Source organism: Anabrus simplex, chromosome 2 (genome assembly GCF_040414725.1).
Source record: "Anabrus simplex isolate iqAnaSimp1 chromosome 2, ASM4041472v1, whole genome shotgun sequence".
NCBI classification, from domain to species: Eukaryota; Metazoa; Arthropoda; class Insecta; order Orthoptera; family Tettigoniidae; genus Anabrus; species Anabrus simplex.
This window is the reverse complement of record NC_090266.1, coordinates 1,034,379,445-1,034,402,984: the sequence shown is the minus strand read 5'-3', so window position 1 is coordinate 1,034,402,984 and position 23,540 is coordinate 1,034,379,445. Positions and strand designations below refer to the sequence as shown.

Here is a 23,540-nt window from a genome sequence, read left to right as displayed (position 1 = left end):
AATCATTTTTACCCTGGAAACAACCACACTTATCCAGAAAAGTAACTACAGTACTGGTATGTAACCACCCGAATGACTGTAATTTGACTGAACTTGTTATTTTTGTTTTCTTTAGTTTTTTTCATTTTGCTTTACGTCGCACCGACACAGATAGGTCATATGGCGACGTTGGGATAGGAAAGGGTTAGGAGTGGGAAGGAAGCGACTGTGGCCTTAATTAAGGTACAGCCCCAGCATTTGCCTGGTGTAAAAATGGGAAACCACGGAAAACCATCTTCAGGGCTGCCGACAGTGGGGTTCGAACCCACTATCTCCCGAATGCAAGTTGATAGCGACGTGTACCCAAACCGCACAGCCACTTGCTCGGTAACTGAACTTGGTAGTTTTAGCGTTAGCAAGATATGATGTTCCAACTCCCATTAAATTTCACAGTTTCCATTAGACAAAGTAATAACATGTTATCCTTATGTAAACAGAAACTAGGAGACTTCTACAGACAACCCTACAACAGATTGTATACATCGTCTCCAAAATCCTCATCCACAAAACTATTTTCCTAAAGTTAATTGCCGACGACACGCCTACATACTCCCCTCATTCATCCTATAATTCCTATTCAAGCGTGAGAAAATCCTGCAGTACCTTCACAAAATCAATAAGGTGACGCCATATGCATGTCCATGTAAAGGAGAATTGGTGATAGCAGCTCATCTTCTCAACCGGTGTTAAGAGCTGGTCGTAAATAGGCCTACGTACCTCCGGTAGCCAAGAGTTCGTCTGTTCAAAGCGATTTCCGATCCCAGGACAATTTAGTTTACTCACCAGAATAGCACAACAAATGTCAATATGTCCTTCATTCATACATATTTTATATTCTCGATACTAAATATCCTGCGGTAGGACGAAACGTGGGTAATACTTGTAATTTCTTTTTTGTCAAGAATTCCTAACTTTCAAGTATGGCCTTAGTGAATTCCAATTCTGTTATTTTCAGGAATTATGACACAGTAAGTTGGCATTAGCCCACCTCTGTGGTGTAGAGGTTAGTGTGATTAGCTGCCACCCCCGGAGGCTCGGGTTCGATTCCCGGCTCTGCCACGAAATTTGAATAGTTGTACGAGGGCTGGAACGGGGGTCCACTCAGCATCTGGAGGTCAACTGAGTAGAGGTGGATTCGATTCCCACCTCAGCCATCCTGGAAGTGGTTTTCTGTGGTTTCTCACTTCTCCTCCAGGCAAATGCCGGGATGGTACCTAACTTAAGGCCACGGCCGCTTCCTTCCCTCTTCCTTGTCTGTCCCTTCCATTCTTCCCATCCCCCCGCAAGGCTCCTGTTCAACATAGCAGGTGAGGAAGCCTGGGCGAGGTACTGGTCATCCTCCCCAGTTGTATCCCCAGACCCGATGTCTGAAGCTCCAGGACACTGCCCTTGAAGCGGCAGAGGTGGGATCCCTCGCTGAGTCCGAGGGAAAAACCGACAATGGAGGGTAAGCAGATTAAGAAGGAAAGAAAGAAATTTGGCATTATCTTGAATGAAACATTCAAAATTCTTACCCGTGCTTCAAACACGCTTCAACATACTCACGGAGAGTTACTATATCCGATATGAATTCATATTATAACATACCGGTGTTCCTGATTTAACTGCAGTAAATAAACGATTTCACGAATCCTACGGTCATATTAAAAACCCAGGTAACACTGAAACTACGGATTAATGAACCCATTCTCGTAAAACTTGTTTTATCTTGTCTACATGTGAGAAAACAATTGTATCACAACCTGGGAAGCCTAACCAGGTGTATGACAACATAAAAATTAAAGTTCGCTTCAGGACGTAATTATTTCACATGTATTCCACGTTTGGATCTCTACTGCTAGGACACTACAGATAACCAGCTGACACTCTGTCCGCGTCAATAATTAAAAGGCAGACGTATTGTGAACAAGAGTGTAGTCTGCTGCCCTGCAGCGGAACTTGGAAACTGTTTTACTGACTTGGAGGGAGCACCCGTAGGGCGCCGAGCAACGGCTCCAGAATAACCATTTTCTTGAATTTATATTTCTCTGTCCGCAGCGAGGAATATGTGACAGACATTCACCCCCAGCTCAACCACAGAAGGACTAAATAGATACGTTTACCTATATTAGCCTACATATAAGAATAATTGTCTTGAATAAAAAATATAGCAATATGAAATAGCTGAAAGTGGAAGTAAATAGTTCTTATTTAAAATGATTTTATATCAGAATCGTCATATTTCTCATCTGCTGCTTTTTAACAATGTTTTATTCGAAGTTAATATTTTGAATTACGCATTCTTTTATTATTCTGTTTGAATTTATAAGCGACTCCAAGCATTCAGACCACTACAATAAACAGTCCACATCAGTTATGAACATACATGGGGAAAAGGGGCGAAAAATCATAAATGTACACGTGATTTAGAATGCCATCCTCTCCATCCCGTGGCATACAGTAAAGAGTCAGCCGGATGGCCTACAGGTATTCGAATGTCACATGACGTCCGCAGCCATATCGTTTGGTCCTCTTGCCACCTCGGCTGCCTCTCATATCAACGGCTCCTTAGTTGAATGAGACTGAGTGAACCCTGGTGATGATGATGATGATGATGATGATGATTATGATGATTGTTGTTTAAAAGGGCTGGACTGGCCTTCTGACCCCAAATAGGCAGGTTCGATCCTAGCTCAGGCCTCTGTTATTTGAAAGTGCCCAAATACGTCAGCCTCGTATAGGTAGATTTACTGGCAAATAAAAGAACTCCTGCGGGGCTAAATTCCGCCACCTCGGCGTCTCCGAAAACCATAAAAGTAGTTAGTGGGACGTAAAGCGAATAACATTATTATTTATTGTTGTTTAAAGGGGCCTAACAGCTAGGTCATCGGCCGATAATGATACGAGGTGCAACGAAATTATGATAATGATGAGTGTTTAAAGGTGCCTAAGAGGTAGGTCATCGGCCCCTAATGGTACGAGGTGCAACGAAATGAAACGGTAGCTAAAAGTTCAAAATGTATTCACTGACTAAAATATCAAACGAATGATGAAGAAATGACCACAAATCCAAATATTCAGTGGATCCAATTCACAATGCCTTCCTTTCTGAGATGATGCTTGTTATATAAAGGGGTTCAAAATCCAGGTCACCAGCCACTCATAATAGGCTAATCACTGGTAAAGCAGAACCATGGTGTTCCTCCTATAGTGGTACTAATCACAGGTAACGTAGACTCATTGTGTTCCCCGCATGGCGTACTTCTCACAGGTAATGCAGAGCCATGGTATGTTACACATAATGGCACCACTCGCAGGCAACACATATCCATGGTGTTCCTCACATAAGGGCACAACTCGCAAGCAATGCAGACCCATGGTGTTCCCCACGTGATGGTACTAATCACAAGTATTCTCGTGGTTCTAATTTCACCATCCCTTGGTCGCCTCTTCTAGTCGCCTCTTACGGCTGGCAAGGGATACCGTGGGTGTATTCTTCGTCTGCGTATCCCACCCACATGGAGTCAGTGAACCCTGTTCCAGCTCTTAAATCAAGAATAAAATTCGCAGACAAGCTCGGAATCGAACCCAGGGTCTCCAGGTAAGAAGCAGACACTCACTCCTAAACCACCGGACTGGCCATAATGCCACAGAGTGACAATGTATGTGAAACACAAAAAAGTTAACGCTCAACTAGTACCACTTTCCTACACTTGACAAGCATTTTTTTAAGATAATTTAGTTTAGTTTAGTTTGAAACACTCGATAAGTTCACACAACTGGTAATTGAAATTGCATGTCATTCCTTATTAACGTGAGGGCATTGTTCCGTTCCCAGCCGCGTCAACGGCCAACCATGTGATTAATTTCGAGTCAGCAGTAAATATAATACTAGATCAATAGGAAATTCATGTGAATATGTATTGATACCACTTAGCACTTTAGAAAAAAATGTTATACCTAATCCGAGGTGCGAATATTCGATAAATCATTCTGTAATCATTTACAGAAAATGCTCCTATTTACGTATGGATGCACATTCAAAAGGATTAAATCCTGAAGTAACGTACTTCTAGAGTACATCTTCAAGAATTGATAAACACCTCCGGTGTCTGCCCTTCGTGAAAGAATATTAAAATTCTTCCTTTGGCCTGATATACAAAATTAGTTTTAATATATAATTCTTCACCTGATAGTTAAAAGATTTATTGGGACCTACGAGATTCCAATTTGCAGTTCTGATAGGATTAGCCTACCTTTCTGTACGATGTATTCTTGATAGAAAGTCTTCCTGTTACTGATGCGTTCTTTCTTCAAGGAATAGAATATTTATTGGCTAGGAATCACGTAGACATCCGCTGTTGACAATTACGTCCCGAGATGTCTTGAAGCCTGTGCTTCCAATATTCAATTGAAGATTTATTAAGGAGTGAGATTGGATTCAATGACGTATGCGCCTGAGGGATAGGTAATCATTTCTCCTCCTCTTTTGTTACTTTATTTCATAGGTACCGAAAATGTAGCTAGAGATTTTTGTCTAAGAGTAAAGCAGTCTTTTAGCTTTTATCAGTAAATAATACAATAATTAGCCCAAAGCCATCTCCGTACAGGCTACGAAGGCCCTTGGAGGAGTGAAAGGTAAAGGCTTCCACTATCCATAATCTCGCCACTATGTCCGACCGCCTATGCTCGCAGGTACTCCTTTTTTGGTGCAGGCCGAGCGAACCTCGCGGCCATGTGTCATTCCAGAAGTTGATATCTTGTTTCTTAAATTTTTCGAATTCCTGACGGGGAATCGATACCACGCCCTTCCGGGTGAGCCGAGAATAATTAATAACCGATCTTGTATTCCACGACCCATTTTTCTAACAAAAGTTGTAATGATACACCTATTTACCTCAATTCTTCAATCATCTATGCCATCGTAACCTTACAATTGGTATATAAAGAAAATAACAGCCAACTAGCACATGTAATGAGGAGCTAACTAGTCGAGGCAGTAAAGAAATGCTTGGATCAACCTTAAGCACGTGTGTTAGAGTCCCCAGTTCTGGACAGACTCATGGCCCTAGGCTCCAACAGCTCAATCCCACTTAGCACATAGGTTATGGATAGTGGAAACCTTTACCTTCCAATCCTCCAAAGAGCCTCCATTGTTTATACAAAGATAAACTTTATTTTTGCATTTAGCGTAATTTAGTATAATTAATGCGGAGGATATATTGGCAGTAGGTCTACACACTACTACTTTTCATCTGAACAAAAAAAAGGCCTAGTACCTTCATATATGTAGGATGCGTTTGCTCTTTGCAAGCGAAAGGATTTCTCCGTATTCCACTTCCTTTAATATGTTCCTTCAAATGCTTTTGAAGTTACCGAGGAACTGATTCAATTTGTCACTGTACAACTCTTTATAAAGCATGGCTGGTTCTTAAAAATCACCTATTGCATAGCCCACCTGGTGGCCATCATCGTTAAGGCATGGTTAGAGTCCCATTGGCGGAAGAAAAATTCACCTTCAGAAAGTTGGCCGGCAGGTGATGGGTGATGGTATGCAAATTTTGGTCACTGAGATTAATGGCAAAAGCCTGGACTCATTTCCAAACCTCTCCGCAGTGTTCATATGGAGTGAGGGCATATGACGGCGTTATGGCGATACGTCCGTAGGATGGAGACGTTAAGCCTTTATCAGACCCCGTAGTGTTATTCGACCGGAGTAGGTAAGTGCCGACGCTGGGTTTCACCCTATTCCCTACATCATCATCATCATCATCATCATCATCATCATCAACATCATTATCTCAAATGTACTGCGCACATCGACGTCAAATAGACCTACCAGGCGAGCCGAATATGTCCTCGGACACTCCCGGCACTATATGTCATACAGTAAATAAAATAAATAACCAATTACATCGTCCTTAGAATCATCTAAAATATACATCTTAAGCAATTGTTACTATTTGTACCTTCAATAATAATAATAATAATAATAATAATAATAATAATAATAATAATAATTCTGTGTCACACCAGGCAAATGCCCATCGTCGCCATAAGACCTATCTGTGTCGGTGCGAGGTAAAGCCACTAGCAAAAATTAATAATAATAATAATAATAATAATAATAATAATAATAATAATAATAATAATAATAATAATAATAATAATAATAATAATAATAATAATTCTGTGGATCTTATGCTACGTTAGCTGTTGACGGACTTTATTTCTAGAGGCATGGTGGATCATTTGTACAATAATAACAAAAATAATGACGTGCGACCTACGAAGAGGCCTGATGCAGGTCTTTCGAGTTAACACTGTATAGGCAACCTGCGCGTCTGTGAGGATGGGGCCCTATCTGAGATGACGGCACAAGTACCCAGATCCCCAACCATACGAAGAAACCAATGAAGTTTAAAATCCCTGACCCAGCCGGGAATAGAGCCCGGGGTTCTATGGACCAAAGGCCAGCACACTAACCATTTAGCCAAGTAGCCAGCCCATTTCTGCGATGTACATTGAGAACTGACTTGATCGTCTTCGAGGGAAATTTGGCCGAACGAGTAGGCCGTGAGGTTAGGGGCGCGCAACTGTAAGCTTGCATTCAGGTGATAGTGGGTTCGAAACCCACTGTCGACAGGCCTGAAGATGGTTTTCTGTGGTTTCCCATTTTCGCACCAGGTAAATGCTGGGACTGTGCCTTAATTAAGCCACGGCCGCTTCTTTCCCACTTCTAGCCCTTTCCTATCCCATCGTCGCCGTAACGGACATTTGTGAATCAGTGCAAGGCGTTTATAGAATATATTGGCTGCACTTGTTTCCGTATGATATGAGAGGGAATATAATGCTCTCAGAATGACATACAATTTGCTTTTCGTCGCACCGACACAGATAGGTCTTATGGCGGCGATGGGAGAGGAAAGGGGTAGGAGTAGGAAGGAAGCGACCGTGAACTTAAGTAATATGCAGCCCCAGCATGTGTCTGGTGTGAAAATGGGAATCCACGGAATACAATGTTCAGGGCTGCCGACGGTAGGGTTCGAACCCACTATCTCCCGAATGCAAGCTACATGACCCAAATCACGCGGCCACTTATCCGATAGAGACACATTTACTATGACTGACAAACGTATGATTATCTCATGACGTAGCATATCTGCATTACTGAAAATTATTTTCTTAACTAATGGCATGACGTTTTCTCTTTATATAAACTTCCCAAAGAACGTCAAGCACCAAAAGCCGAGTGGGAAAAAAACGGATTCTCGCCATAAGTTCCCGGATCGATCCTCCACCACGGAATTTTGAAGTGTTATCGGTGCTGCGAAGGATGGACATTAATGAGCTGACTGTAGGCTTTGAAGTGTGGATGTATCACAGAATGTTCTAGATCCTATGCGTAGACCATGTCACCAACACTTGTACCGTAAAGTCATCTTCGCAAAACATCTTCCAACCTGAAAAATAATGCCTGATACAACTGATCCTAGACGGCAAAGTAGAAGAACGTTCTGGACGCGGAACCTCCGACAGTGGATCGACATGCACGGTACGGTAACTCTGACACGAAGAACAAAAAGTAGGAAAAAATACCCCGGAATGGTTGCAAACTTTCTGAAAGGAGACGGCACTAGAAGAAGAAGAAAACTTTAAATATATATTAATTAAGTCCGCCTCTGCGGTATAGTGGTTAGTGAGATTAGCTGAAACCCCCAAAGGCCCAGGTTCTATTCCCAGCTCTGTCACGAAATTTGAAAAGTTGTACGAGGAATGGAACGAGGACCATTCAGCCCCTGGAGGTCAACTGAGGAAAGGAGGTTCGATTCACACCTCAGCCATCCTCGAAGTGGTTTTCCATGGTTTCCCACTTCTTCTCCAGGCAATTCTCAAGGTGGTACCTAACTTAAGGCAACGGCCGCTTCCTTCCAATCTTCCCATACCCCACAAGTCCCTTGTTCAGCGTAGCAGGTGAGGCCGCCTTGGCGAGGTATTGGTTTACTCCCCAGTCGTATCTCCGGCTAAATGTCTCACGCTCCAGGAAGCTGCCCTTGAGACGTTAGATGTGGGATCTCCCGCAGAGTCCGGAGAAAATCCAACCCTGGAGGATAAACGGATTAAATAATAATAATAATAATAATAATAATAATAATAATAATAATAATAATACATCAATTAAAAAATCCATTTAAGGTGAAAATCCACAGCCTGTTTCCAGTCATTAGCCCCGATCTAGCGGCGAAAATAAGATTTGCGCCGGCTGCCGAAGCCTGTCGCACTCCTTTGGAGTAATGATTAATAACTGACAGATGAAATTAAGTGATACTGGAATGTGTTGCTGGAATGAAAGATGACAGGCAAAACCGGAGAACCCGGAGAACAACCTGTCCGGCCTCCGCTTTTTCCAGAACAAATCTCACATGGAGTGACCGGGATTTGAACCATGGAACCCAGCGGTTGAAGGCTGGCGCGCTGCCGCCTGAGCCACGGAGGATCAATTTTAAGATATACACCATAAAATTGCGGCGCTACGCTTAATCAATCGGTCACTGTATATAGCGCTACAAACCATATCAGCTTTAGTGCCTCTAAAAGCCACCTCAATTAGTCAAGTGGACATTAATTGCTCTCTGAATATCAATACACAAATTCTCGCTGAGGATGAGCTATGTATACTGTATACTCCCATGTACGTACCACTCCAGTATACTGGCACGTAAAACAACTCCAGAACCTCGGCGTCTCAGAAAACTGAAAAAATAGTTATTGGGACGTAAAACCAAATATCACTAAAATGACATTTATTACGCAGCGCGTAATTCATCATCATCATCATCTGTTTACCCTCCAGGTTCGGCTTTTCCCGCGGACTCAGCGAGGGATCCCACCTCTACCGCCTCAAGGGCAGTGTCCCGGAGCTTCAGACTCTTGGTCGGGGGATACAACTGGGGAGAATAGCCAGTACCTCATCCAGGCGGCCTCACCTGCTATGCTGAACAGGGGCCTTGTGGAGGGATGGGAAGATTGGAAGGGATAGGCAAGGAAGAGGGAAGGAAACGGCCGTGGCCTTAAGTTAGGTACCATCCCGGCATTCGCTTGGAGGAGAAGTGAGAAACCACGGAAAACCACTTCCAGGATGGCTGAGGTGGGAATCGAACCCACCTCTACTCAGTTGACTTCCCGAGGCTGAGTGGACCCCGTTCCAGCCCTCGTACCACTTTTCAAATTTCGTGGCAGAGCCGGGAATCGAACCCGGACCTCCGGGGGTGGCAGCTAATCACGCTAACCACTACACCACAGAGGCGGACTCGCAGCGCGTAATTAATAACATTAATTATGAGCTGCGTCTTAAAAGTCACATTTCTGAGCCAAGTCTCACTTTGGTATTAATAAAATAATCCATTTTAAGCACGTCCGACTCGTTGTCTGAATGATCAGCGTACCAGCCTTCGGTTCAGAGGGTCGCGAGTTCGATTTCCGGCCGGGTCGGCGATTTTAATCTTAATTGGTTAATTCCAACGGTTCGGGGGCTGGGTGTGTGTGGCGTATTCAACATTAGAAATCATCCTAGGTAGGGCCTTCATCTTCACAGACATGCAGGTCGCCTAATAGGCCGTCTACTAGAGAAAGACCTGCACCAGGCCTCTCCGGAGGCCATACCATTATTATTTTCAGCACGGCGAGATGTTGACCAGGGCCAACGTATCATCCCCTCCCTTGCCGAGATGTGGATTCTGATTTTGAAATAATACAATTGTTCTCCATAGTGATGGTGACACGAATATATTTTTACTCCAATACCAGACCACTTTCTTTGATATCGGATGGATGAAAACAATTATTGGACTTTCATCAATGCATCCTCATGTAGCGAAGAGAGGAATTTATTGTTGATAAACTGACAAGTGGAGCCTCCGTGGCTCAGACGGCAGCGCGTCGGCCTCTCACCGCTGGATACCGTGGTTCAAATCCCGGTCACTCCATGTGAGATTTGTGCTGGACAAAGCGGAGGCGGGACAGGTTTTTCTCCGGGTACTCCGGTTTTCCCTGTCATCTTTCATTCCAGCAACACTCTCCATTCTCATATCATAGCATCTATCACTCGTTAATATAAATCACTTTGGGAGTGGCGACCCCATCGTAATAACAGCCTATATCTGATTCCTTCATTACATCCCTGACCCGGTCAAAGACTGGAAAACAGGTTGTAGGTTTTCATTTTCAAACTGACAAGTAGCGGCTAGCGGTTCACCTTTTCCGTAAGACACGTCTCTTGAGAAGCACCTCACTTTTATTAATGATATTAAACATGAAACGCTTCGATTATATTGGCCTCATTTAAGGTATAGTATCATCTATATACATAAAATAACATGTCGTGACTGACTGACTGACTGACTGACTGACTGACTGACTGACTGACTGATTCATCATCGCCCAGCCAAAACTACTGGACATAAAAAATGAAATTGAAAATGAAAAATGAAAAAAATTAAGTGAAACATTAGTTGATTTATTTTTTATGAGGAGACTTATATCTCAAATCTATCGATGTTACAGGCGTGAAAATTGGTATTTGGAATATCCTTCAAAAATAAACACTTTTTTGTTTCTAGAAAATCTACTTAAGGAGGTTTGAAAATAAGTAAAGAAGGAGTTGAATTCCGTGCATGAGGATACTTATATCTTAAAAAGTGAAGCTGTCACAGACGTGATAGTTGGTATTTTGAGTTTCCTTTCAAAGTAAAAAACACGTACTTTTGTTTTCGGAAAGTCCAGTTAAGGGGGAGAGGGGTGGAAAGAAGTGAAGAAGAATTGTATTCTTTTTATGAGAATACTTATATCTCAAAAGCTGAAGGTGTTACAGAAGTGAAAACTGGTATTTGGAATTTCCTTTAAAAATAATGAAACACGTATGCTTTTGCTTTCGGATAATCCATTTAAGGGGCTGAAATGAATTTAAAAAGCGGGTGAATTTTCAAAATGATTACCGGTATATCTACAGTATATGTCAAGAACTTAACATGGTAGTTGGAAAAACCTTTAAAAATACAGGAACAGGTAGGTTTTTGTTTTCGGAAAAGGCACTTAACGGGGCTGAAAGGAAGTTGAAAAGTGAGTTGAATTATTTTTTATGAGGATACTTATATCTTAAAAAATGAAAATGTTACAGACATGGAAACTGGTATTTGGAATCTCCTTTAAAAACAAATAAACGTGTATTTTTTGGACTTGAGACAAGACTGTTTCTCACATGTACATTGCTGTGTCGCATGGTCGTCTTAGCCCCAATAGGCAATACCTCAAACGTGATTTACAAAGAGTTTCTGGGGTAAATGAAACTATTTTTCGGTGAGTTTTTATACTCTAGGGATTTTCAGATAATGCCTTCGTACAGTGCCGGGGAACGATTACTTTTATCAAATTACGAAATCGACGCGAGCGAAACTGCGGGTTACTGCTAGTGTTCATATATAACTGAAGAGGCCTTATGTTTAAGGCAAATCAAAAATGTGCAAAATGAATAGAAAGGGATAAACAAGATCGAACTCCGTCCACCTCTACTACTTGTTTTCGGTTACTCACGTAAGAAACTAAAGCGTTAAGCTGTTCATCCTTAAGACAATAAGAGTTCAATTTTGAAATAATGACAAATGGGAAACAATGAAATGCTTTGCGAAGATCACACAGTATGACCTGAGCAACTTCTTTATCCATAAGATGCTTCAGAAGACAGCCATTTCGACATCAATGAGTTGAAAGTGTTAGCCTTCCTCGTGAGACTGGCTGACGCACACGTCTGGAGAGCGAGAAATTCGGGTTCGAATTCCGGAGGGGGATCAGATTTTCAGCTCTTTCGTCTTAGAGTCATCCCATAATGCGCATCTCCCAGAACAGAGTAATTAATCTAACTATGTCTCGATCATATGTATGCTTATCTTCAATACCTCTGTAAGAAAGTATTTGGTCAGTTCAATCGAAAGTCGTGTTTATCCGTCTCTTGAGTGCTGTCGGCACCTTCTCTCTCCCTGTAACATTCAGGTAGAAGTGGGGAAAACGAATTATAACAGCAGAGACCTATATTGCGTGGTAGACGAGAAACTAACTCTGGTTGGCTCGATAGAAGCCGAGCAACTAACCCTGTCTCTATCAAAATATATCAAAAGTAAATCGTCCTACCTCACCAATCCGACATGTTGAGGTACGGTCAAATGAAATATATATATATATATTTATTTTCTAAATACCAACTGTGCAGGCTGTACCCACAGTGAGCAGTGAACAATATCTGCGTATCGCAATACATTACAATGCACCATAGGTCACGTATATACCGTAAATATATCGTAAAAATGGTTAACCTAAGCAATAAACTGCCAGATTACATAATATTAATGTTACAACTGACTTCTAACGGATGATCCAAGGCTATGTTTTTAAATTCTAAAATAAGAGAGTGACAAAGGGCTGTACATTTACACACGGTCTAAAGTATGGAAATCATAAAGAGATCTTCACTGCAGTATCACAACGGGATTCACCTAGATGGGGGAATATTTTCGATATAATTTTAGCTTCAAAACTTGATGTGTGAAGTCTGTATCTTCCACCCCATCACAGCTGGAGATGACTTTGGTTTACTATATTCTAATTACGATGATAATGATTACGATGGTTATCGTTCCTTTAAGGGACTTTGTCAAAAAATTGATAAAAAAGATTAATCGAAAATGAGACGCTGATTTAAAATACACTCATTAATCATACCGAGGGCTAAAAGGTAAAATAGAATGTAAAGCATATATATAGCAGATGTAAACAACTCTAAACGAACGAAAGACTAAAAGTGTTACTTAGCTTAAAAGAATTATTAGAGTAAATATCAATCTACTGTAAAAGAATAAAGAGTTAACGAATTCTAGTATAAACGCTTAATAGCTACAATCGGTAAAGAAGACCATTATCCCCGAAAAAACGAATGACTAGGTCTACTGACTGCTTTTCATGAAATGAGGGATAACATTCTTGGTAGCTTTACACCACAACCACAGCGGTCAAAATCGTCAATCTAGCTGGACAAAATGTAGAAAATTTAACTTGACCAATAGGGTTACTGGACATGAGTAGGCAAGTTACCAGGTAGCTCGGCTCTAGGTTTTCACTGGATAAACACAGGTGAGCTAGACCTCGGAGTTCTCTTGGCTGACTAGTCAGTGTCTTAGGACCTAGGACTTCGGTTACTTTTGTTTTCTTTGTTTTTACAATGTATTTTATTCGCACCGACACAGATAGGTTTTATGGCGACGATGGGACAGGAAAGAGATAGGAGTAGGAAGGAAGGGGCCGTGGTCTCAATTAAGGTACAGCCGCAGCATTTGCTTGGTGTGAAAATGGAAAACCACGGTAAACCATCTTCAGGGCTGGTGACAGTGAGGTTCGAACCCACTATCTCCCGAATGCAAGCTAACAGCTGCGCGCCCCTAACCGCACGGACAACTCACTCTGTGTTTTGGGTTACTGAAGAGTTTTAAGTTGTTATTGTCATTTCTAGCCGCGGCATTGCCTACCAACTGTGACAGCCTTACTCTTGGAGGTACATTTCAATATAGCATACTTTTCATTGCACGGCATAAGTTTTGTTTATTTTAACAGTATTAGGAATCTGTTAATGTGAAACCAACATAGTTGTTAACCTGCCTCCTTCTTCGTTCAACCCCGCCCACCCTGACTGATTAAGCCTGTTTACCTTTACTCGTTTCTCATTAATGTACGGCCAAAATTAGCTGACAGGAAGTTCCAGTACTGAATCAATAAATTAGCTTCAGAAGAATGTATCTAACCAAATGGGCCGTATATAAAGTGTGGTTCAAAGGAAAGATTCCTGAACTGAAAAATAAACCTTTGTTTAGGTACGTGAAGGAAGAACTTGGACTAGCGGATGGCAGAAGTGCAACAGAACAAAATACATTTTTGGAAAGAGAAATTATTCGTGGTTTCCTGGAAATACAATTAAATGAATATGGTGCTGCAGATATTGACTTAGATGTTTCTGAACTTACTGTACTGGGCGAGTTGGCCGTGGGGTTAGGGATGCGCGGCTGTGAGCTTGCATCCAGGAGATAGTGGGTTCGAATCCCACTGTCGGCAACCCTGAAGATGGTTTTCCGTGTTTTCCCATTTTCAGACCAGGCAAATGTTGGGGCTGTTCCTTAATTAAGCCCAATGCCACTTCCATCCCACTTCGACGTCTTTCCTATCCCATTGTCGCCGTAAGATCTATCTGTGTCGTTGCGGCGTAAAGCAAGTTATTAAAAAAACTTACTGTATGAAAATCCACAACCTGTTTCCAGTCATTCGACCGGGTCAGGGATGGAATGAATGAAGCCCCCATCTAGCAATGAGGATAGTAATTGTGACGGCTGCCGAAGCATGTCTCACTCCTCTGGGGCATGAAGTAATGAGTGCCGGGATGAGTGGCTCAGACGGTTGAGGTGCTGGCCTTCTGACCCCAACTTGGCAGGTTCGATCTTGGCTCAGTCCGGTGGTATGTGAAGGGTGAAGGTGCTCAAATACGTCAGCCTCGTGTCAGTAGATTTACTGGCACGTAAAATAACTCCTTCGGGACAAAATTCCGGCACCTTGGCGTCTCCAAAAACAGAAAAATGTAGATAGTGGGACGTAAAGTCAATAACATCGTTATTATGAAATGATAGTGGAGGTGTTGCTGGAATTGTTGATTACAGGGAAAACCGAAGTACCCGGAGAGAAACCTGCCACGCCTCCTCTTTCTCCAGCACAAATCTCACATGGAGTGATCGGGATTTAAACCACGGGACCCAGCGGTGAGAGGCCGGCGTGCTACCACCTGAGACACGGAGGCTCCAACTTACTGTATAAATGTAGCTAATTCTGAGAGATGATTTATAAAGTATTCCCATTTTCCTGTATTTCTAACGCAATAATACGAGTATATCTCGTTTTGTCCAATAATAACTTGTTTTATGTAAATCATTTACGTTGTTATATTATATTTCCTTCTCCCCCTTACACTCAACATCATTTACCCCCACCAGCGCTTTGTTTTCTTTCCCTCTGGTGGAGTAAGGTCAGTTCAATTTCATAATTGTACACTATGCCCCGAGAACCTGCACAACTACGTTTTGGGCGAGGTACAAAGAGTATAAAACAGGTTATTGATTTTCTCCAGGTGGATTGATAGTTTTGATCATTGTACGGTGGAGATGGCCATATCCACGTGGTCCGTAAGGACGTGGTACTACGATCAGATGTGCGCCGTAAGAATACACTGGAGAGTTCTCTCTTCAGTAAGTATGAGTGCGTTACAATAATATGGCCGACGTTAAGACGGTAGACCCGAAGAACTCCTCCATACCTTCGTTGTTCCTTTTATTGTTCGCAGCTTACTGGAGAGACAGATAGCCTGCCACCACTCCTTCCAGTAAAACATGAATATATGCCTCAGTTAAGGACGTGTACCACTAGCTGTTACCTTATAAGATAACGGCGACAGTGTGACCGTCTCTTTTAAAACCTTATCTGCAAACTAATTTCCTAAAATATCTATCTGGCTTGGGAGATAAAGAAACTAAACTCTGGTGCTTGCTTTCCACAACCCGTCCAGGAAGTCATGGATGCGTTGCACAAGGGAATTTTTCGTGAAACATGCATCTATACACTCCAACGATATGATATTTTGAACTGGACATCATAAATGACTAATGAGTTTCATCACATCTGAGAGGAGACGTAAACATAATATGCCTATGGTATATACGAAATATCGTAGCTGTTAATTGCAGGAAACAATGACATTTGTGTGAGAAGTTCAACACACCACTGAATTAGGTAGAAGTATTTGGCACACTAATAGAAAATGAAAAAGGCGTATCATTTTATGAAACACAATTAAGATTAAGTGTGACGCTCAGTGATGGAAGTAGAAACATTCTAAATAACGTCCGCATTTGAAAATACACTGATCCTTTCGACAATCTCCTGACAGTTCAGAGAAAAATAATACATTTGTGGGGTGTTTCAAACTGTCCTAGTTAACGTTCCAAATATCCAGATATGAAGAAAGTGTGTTTAAGACAGAAACGTTCTCATGGTGAATTTGTATAGGCTACAACGATGCCGGCCCCGTGGTGTAGGGGTAGCGTGCCTGCCTCTTACCCGGAGGCCCCGCGTTCTATTCCCGGCCAGATCAGGGATTTTTACCTGGACCTGAGGGCTGTTTCGAGGTCCACTCAGCGTACGTGATTAGAATTGAGGAGCTATCTGACGGTGAGATAGCGGCCTCTGTCTAGAAAGCCAAGAATAACGGCCGAGAGGATTCGTCGTGCTGACCACACGACACCTCGTAATCTGCAGGCCTTCGGGCTGAGGAGCAGTCACTTGTTAGGCCAAGGCCCTTCAAGGGTTGTAGTGCCATGGGCTACAGCGATATTTACATTCTATATCAGTGTGATGTATTATTTGACAGCTAATACCGGTAAGATGCGTGTAATATTAGTTTCACATCTGGACGATTAGAGATTTCAGTAGACACCTCACTTACAGAAATCGGCTAGAAATTCTAGGAAAGTGGCATCCACAAATATCCTTGGCAGGTCTGATATAACACATGTGCTCTGCTTTGCTGTTCTCTGATTACACCTGAAAATGTTCATCTATTTGTTCTTGATTGCACTCTATACCTTAAACAGTGTGACTATTACCATCTAATAAAGTGTGAGAAAGGAGAAAAGTCATTATCTTAATAAGCAAACACTGAACTGCTCCTACCTAATGCTCTTTCGAGAGCCCATTATCTCTTCCATAGTGAATACATTGGATTAATTATAATTCTAGAAATAGAGTTGCCGAGGTTCAGTTACTAGATCTGACACTCCTATTAGAGTAGATGGTTTGGTGTTAACCTCCTGTATTAATAACATATTATAAAACAATGACTGGTATTTTCCTAAACATCTGAATGCATATTCCATTTCCACAAAAATTCGATTTTATCACTAACTTGCTGGTCTCTCTGTGAGCTACTAGGGGCACACTACTGTATGCTAAGATCAATAAGGGAGAAAAATTGATTTGTAGAGTGATGAGAGTTTAAGACACTCATACTGTGCATTTGTTTATTGATTATCATGTGTCTGTGTTTTAGGAGGAAATACTCCGTGAGACTCCGTACCAGAACTACCGGGATGAGCCGTCCGAAGTCGAGGACAGCGTCAGCCACATTGACAACGTCGGTGAGTCTTCAGCCTCCATGTAACTAGGAAATAGAACCATAAAACTAAGAATTCTTTTAAATGTTCACCATGCAGTAAGACAGCTATAGATACCTTTCTAGTAACTACTGAGCAAAACTAAATGTAAACACCTTGTACACTAATTTTCCAGACACGCTTATTAAACGTGAAGCTTCATACTGCTTAGCATTGCTTAAAACTTGCGTTGTACCTGCTATTTCCCACAGTTTCTCAGTTGGACTGGAATACCGGGATACAAATAGCATCAGTTTCGGTACCGTTCCGACATTCCTAAAGGTAATCATTAAAATATCCTTAACAACATCTAAAATTTTATTGGCACTCGATCTAATGTCAGAAACTGTTTATTTGATCCTTTTATTAAGATTAACAGGCCGTTTAATTTTAAAGTTAAGTTATATTATTATTTGAACAATTGGGAGTATAGTGGATCACTTTGGGTGCCAGAGAGTTCAATCTCAAACTTTCTGTTATTTTCCTTTTCACCGACTTGTTATGACGAGATTTAGGAACTACTTTTTTAAACATCGCATTAACAAATCAAGGATTTTCGGCGATGCAAGGATGAGGAAGTGATAGGATTGGGATGATAGCGTCCGTGGCATTAATTAAGGTAGATTCCCGGCATTTGCCTGGTGTGAAAATGGGAAAGCACCTAAAACCACCTTCAGGGTTGCCGATGATGGGATTCGAACACACCATCTCCTGAATGCAAGCTCAGAGCTACGCGACACAAACTGCATGGACAACTCGCTCGGTGCTACTGCACAACAAGTGCTTTAAAACCTAATTGCAAGGAAAATAAATATTCGTTCTTATGTATTAATTAATATTCTTGTAATACATGCAATTTGGCTAGCATAAATAGTGATAATGAACGTTCGATTATTTACTAGAAAAGTCAGAATATATATTAATTTTTATAGCCAAACAATTACCGTAAATCGCAAAAATAGAACCCTTAACATCTCTGAAGATGCGGGGATAGCTACTATTTGTAAGAAAAGACTTAATAATTTAATTATCGTATGGCGGTTAGTGACGGGAGTGTCCAAAGACATGCTCGGTTCGCTTGAAATCACTTCATAGTGCACGAGGGAATAGAAACATTTTCTGCTATAATGAAATCATAGGCGGCGAACAGTCTAAAAGAAGTAAACGGTGTGATACATAAAATGGAAACCTAAAACTGGCTCCCATTCAAATGGGTCCGATTGGTGGTGTGCAATTCTAATACGACGCCGTGAAATGCAAGAAGTTGAATAGTCGGATCGTCGTGTAGCCAGTCATATTGGACGTGCAGTCACCACTCTGACACATTGTGTGCCGATGAGGATAAGTACAGACTGCACGTCACGCAGACCAAGTACTATACTGGTCCTATCAAGCGCATTACAGACTGAGACGATTGCCATATCCACAGTGGCGCCTAATCTAGAGAAATTCTGCAGCCTTTGGGACCTGAATTTCATTGACTGAAATCATCAAGGAACATCCGCCGCCGTTTAAAAGGAGTCTGGACAACAGACACGGTGATCTCTTCGACGTTTGACTGTGTACTCTATACATCGTGCGGTACGTCGTTAATGGTGCAATTGGACACAGGATTGGTGACTCTCTGCTTTCTCTGATGAGTCGCATTTTAGTCTTAATGCAGATGATGATAACATCAGGGGAACACAACAATCCAGCAGTGATTCGTCAACGTCATACGTTCCCGGCACCAGGTGTTATAGAGTTTACGGTACCATTAGTTACGAATACCGATCACCTCTGGTGTTTATTTAAAGTACAGAAACTGCAAAACAATTTGTCAGTGAGATCCTGTGATTCCCTCCCATTTAACCTATTCGTAGCATACCAAATTCCATTATACAGTAAGGTAATGGTAGTGCCCATACAGCTTACACCTCCCAACAGGGTCTACGAGGTGTGGGCAAGGACTCTGCATGTGCCACCAATAGAATACATTGAGTTGTGATAGGCTAATGTCTACGCCGCCGTTAATCACTTACACAAACACTGGACGATGAACAAGCACAGCTGCAGAAAGAGCGCCGAACGTGCTTCAGTACCTTGTCTGAGGGATGTACGACAAAAAGTTTCGTCGCTATACTCGCTAAACAAGGCCGTATCTTATATTGAATGATGCTTTTTGGATGCTAAATAAGGTGTAATCCATGTGTGAAGGACAAATCAAGGCTGGTATGCAATATCGTCTACCAGTTTGTATTGGATTCATAAATTTTCAAATGGGGAAAGAAGGTGTAGCACTTTCCAAGTCCAACAGTGTAAGTATGTGTAAGCGCTAAACATATAGACGTGTTTACCAGCTGTATTTTTTTCCTCAATGCTAGGAAATAAAGTAGAATTAATATTTGTATACTAATAGTCATCGCGCTGCCTATAAACCAAACATTATACTGACAAAATTCAGAGGTCACACGTTTGATTCATGACACAAGCTATGGTCTTCCTTGTAATGTCCATATTCACTCCAGAAAGAATAGTTACATATAAATGTATATCACATTCTGCAGCAGTTAACAGAAAATCTACGTTGCCACTGGTATTCACACTTCCTAAAATAAGATTCCTTATATCAGACTGGTTTGTCGCTCACAGGCAAAGTAGGCCAACAAACTTAGATATCCAATTCACTACAACAAACCAATAATATAATATTAAAAACAAAACGAAGTCGAATTTCAACTTCCCCAAGCTCTTGGCTCTCTTTAAAATGTCTCTGAAATTAATCACTTAACTTCTATATGATAGCTTATACCGTATTTAGAATCTGTTGGAACACAAAAGCGTGCAACAGCTTAGTGTAAATAAGCTCTCACACAGGAGCTGCCTCATGAGAATTAGCTGAAACTGTTTCTCTAATCCTGTCTCCGATTACTTCATAGTAATACCTCATCACACAAAACAGTTCAAGGTACACAGCTTCCTTCTATTAGTGATTTGTGCTACTTACAGTAACAATTTGTCCATACATAATTGCTGAAATCCGTCTCACATGGAACACAGAAGCGCAAAACAAAAATATTCGTAGAGAAACAAACTTTACAATTCTAAATTGAACAATAAAAGTTTTAACAAACAGCCACCGTCGTTATTCATAGAAAATTAATACCTCATAAATGATCTGACTCATTTTCATAATTTGCTTTACGTCGCACCATCTTATGGTGACGACGATAAGAAAGGGCTAGGAGTGGGAACGAAGCGGCCATGGCTTTAATTAAAGTACAGCTTCAGCATTTTCCTGGTGTGAAAATTGGTAACCACGGAAAACCACCCCCCAGGGCTGCCGATATTGGGGTTGGAACCCACGATCTCCCGAATGCAAGCTGACAGCTACATGGCGCAAACCTCGCAGCCCCTCGCTCGGTATTAGAGTCTTCTTGAAGACTGTGATTTATAGTGGGTGTCCATTTGCTGAAACACTTTCGTATTGTCTCCAAATAACTCGTTCTTACAGAGTTGGTTGCTGCAAGACAGTGTTTTAAATCGTCCGGAAGGAGTATAAACGTAATAGCCCATTCACGCTGCCTCATGGAACACCACACAATACTGGCAGCCAGACAGGACTACAATGAACATTTAAAAATTATCATACTGTATGTTTAGGCAAACACTCAATCCACTTTGTTATATTGTGTGTGAATACAGTCTGATGAATGAAACTAAGAGCTTTCTACAGTTCCAGAAAGAGTATGTCAAGCTGTAATTGACCTCGGGGTGCAAATAGTATAAACTTGCAGGGAAGAAAAAATGTTGAACAGAAAAATTAAAAGGAATAAATTCGCCTGCAAGAGGTAATGTGCGTTCTTGAATAGACGACCTGGTACGGTTTCACTAAAACCATGCATCCCGGAGTCGACTTGCTAACAGTGAGATTGTAAGACATAATATTTCAACATTAAATTTAAGATACAGATCTATGCTTGGCTGGCTGGGTAGCTCGGATGGTAGAGTGCTGGCCTTCTGAGCCCAACTTGGCAGGTTCAATCCTGGCTCAGACTGGTGATATTTGAAGGTTTTCAAATACGTCAGCCACGTGTGGGTAGATTTACTAGCACGTGAAAGAACTCCTGCGTCTGCTAAAACAGTAGAAGAAGTTAGTGGGACGTAAAACCAATAACATTATTTCTGTTACATGCATTGCCATACTGTTATATTCGCCGGGCCCAGTACAGTGCCATTTCGCCACTACGCAAGCTATTTCTAATTCAATCGCTCTAGAGTGAATGTTTCAAGCTAAACTGGGTATCTACAGCATGCATCCTCAACTCGAGGAAAAATGACGGTAAGATGGGAAAGACAGCGACTGAGACCTTATTAATTAAATTACTGTCCAATGGCGTTTGACTTTATCCGCTGACATTGCTTGACAGTGCAGTGGGAGAATGAGTAACGTACCTAAGAAAATATATAAAAGATTCAAACATTGTCCTGTAGGGCAGAACGGTACAAGAAGAAATATTTGTGTATTATGTCATTTTCGTCCGCCTCTGTGGTGTAGTGGTTAGCGTGATTAGCTGCCACCCCCGGAGGTCCGGGTTCGATTCCCGGCTCTGCCACGAAAATTTGAAACGTGGTACGAGGGCTGGAACGGGGTCCACTCAGCCTCGGGAGGTCAACTGAGTAGAGGTGGGTTCGATTCCCACCTCAGCCATCCTCGAAATGGTTTTCCGTGGTTTCCCACTTCTCCTCCAGGCGAATGCCGTGATGGTACCTAACTTAAGGCCACGGCCGCTTCCTTCCCTCTTCCTTGTCTATCCCTTCCAATCTTCCCATCCCTCCACAAGGCCCCTGTTCAGCATAGCAGGTGAGGCCGCCTGGGCGAGGTACTGGTCATTCTCCCCAGTTGTATCCCCCGACCAAGAGTCTGAAGCTCCAGGACACTGCCCTTGAGGCGGTAGAGGTGGGATCCCTCGCCGAGTCCGAGGGAAAAGCCGAACCTGGAGGGTAAACTGATGATGATGATGATGATGATGATGATGATGATGATGATTATGTCATTTTCAAGTACAGAGGAAACAGAGCTATGCAAGTACAGCCAAATTACCACGCTTAAGTTACAGTAAGATAACTGTAACTTAGCTTCTTTAGCTTTTACTCAGTGGAACATTTCTTCTTAATTATTGTGTAACTATCTACTGCAACTTAAATGAATGCTATATAATTAGTCCACTTCCAACAGTAAGTTCATATCATGTCCACCTTGACTCCTAACAAACCCTCTTCATGTCGAAGTTGTCCCTGACTGATAAACCTGATCGCTCATTTTGGTAAGTGCTAAAATGTAATTACATGCTTTCATGGAATCGTTATTTTCCTTTGGGGCATTTAACATCATATAACTATTTCGCATATTGAATTACTGCTCTAGTCATTACTTAATGGAAGGACGAGGAACAGCTTCCTTCACCTCTTGACAGTAAGTGACAGTGCAACTTCAAACATAGTAAACCAGCTAAAGTCTGTAACATCTTGCACGGCCGAACAGTTTGTAAGTAACACCGTCTTCATACATACCGGTGATTGACAGAACCAAATTATTGTATATTTGATGATGATGATGATGATGGTCATTGACCTTACCATACATTTTATTCTCGCATTCTTTATCCAGAAATATTTTAAGAAACGCCATGGTGTCAAACTTTTGACACACAGGTGCTCCACTCCAATAAATTCACTGCTATATTTGAAATCAGCCTTGTCAATACTTAAGGTTAATTAGTTACTTATTAGCCTATCACATAATACACCGTACATGTTTTGAGGAACTTAGTGTCCTCTTCCTCAACGTTTTACTCAAACTACCGAATATCTCTTGAACCTATTTACATTTAATTATTATTAAACACCAATCAAATTCTTAACAAGTGCTCTTAAAACCTGTACAACTTATTTGATTCTAAACATCTCTTAATTGATATAGAATGTGTGTCATAAATAAACCCAAAACCGCACTCTTCTATTTACAATCTTATTAAAATGTCAACCTTGTCTATTACCTACAAACAATCAGTTTATAAAAATCAGCGTCTCTTAAAAATTACTGAAGTCTTACAACCCAGAGTTCACGTCTGCTAATAGTGAATTTATTGGAGTAGAGATTGTAATCAATAAGGCCCAATACAAAATGTAACTACAATGGTTAAGTTAATAAACACAGGTACTCTTTAATGTGGAAACCAACGACACGGAGGT

At 41.5% G+C, this 23,540-nt stretch overlaps 1 protein-coding gene across 1 annotated transcript in view; it reads left to right on the top strand.

Annotated features, from left to right (window-relative positions):
- Positions 1-23,540, top strand: part of LOC136863263 (orcokinin peptides) — a 338,617-nt gene that overhangs the window by 123,673 nt on the left and 191,404 nt on the right. Inside the window, exon 2 of the mRNA XM_067139646.2 lies at positions 17,204-17,291. Coding sequence (XP_066995747.1) covers positions 17,204-17,291 — 88 coding nt within the window. The remainder of the gene's footprint in view (positions 1-17,203; positions 17,292-23,540) is intronic.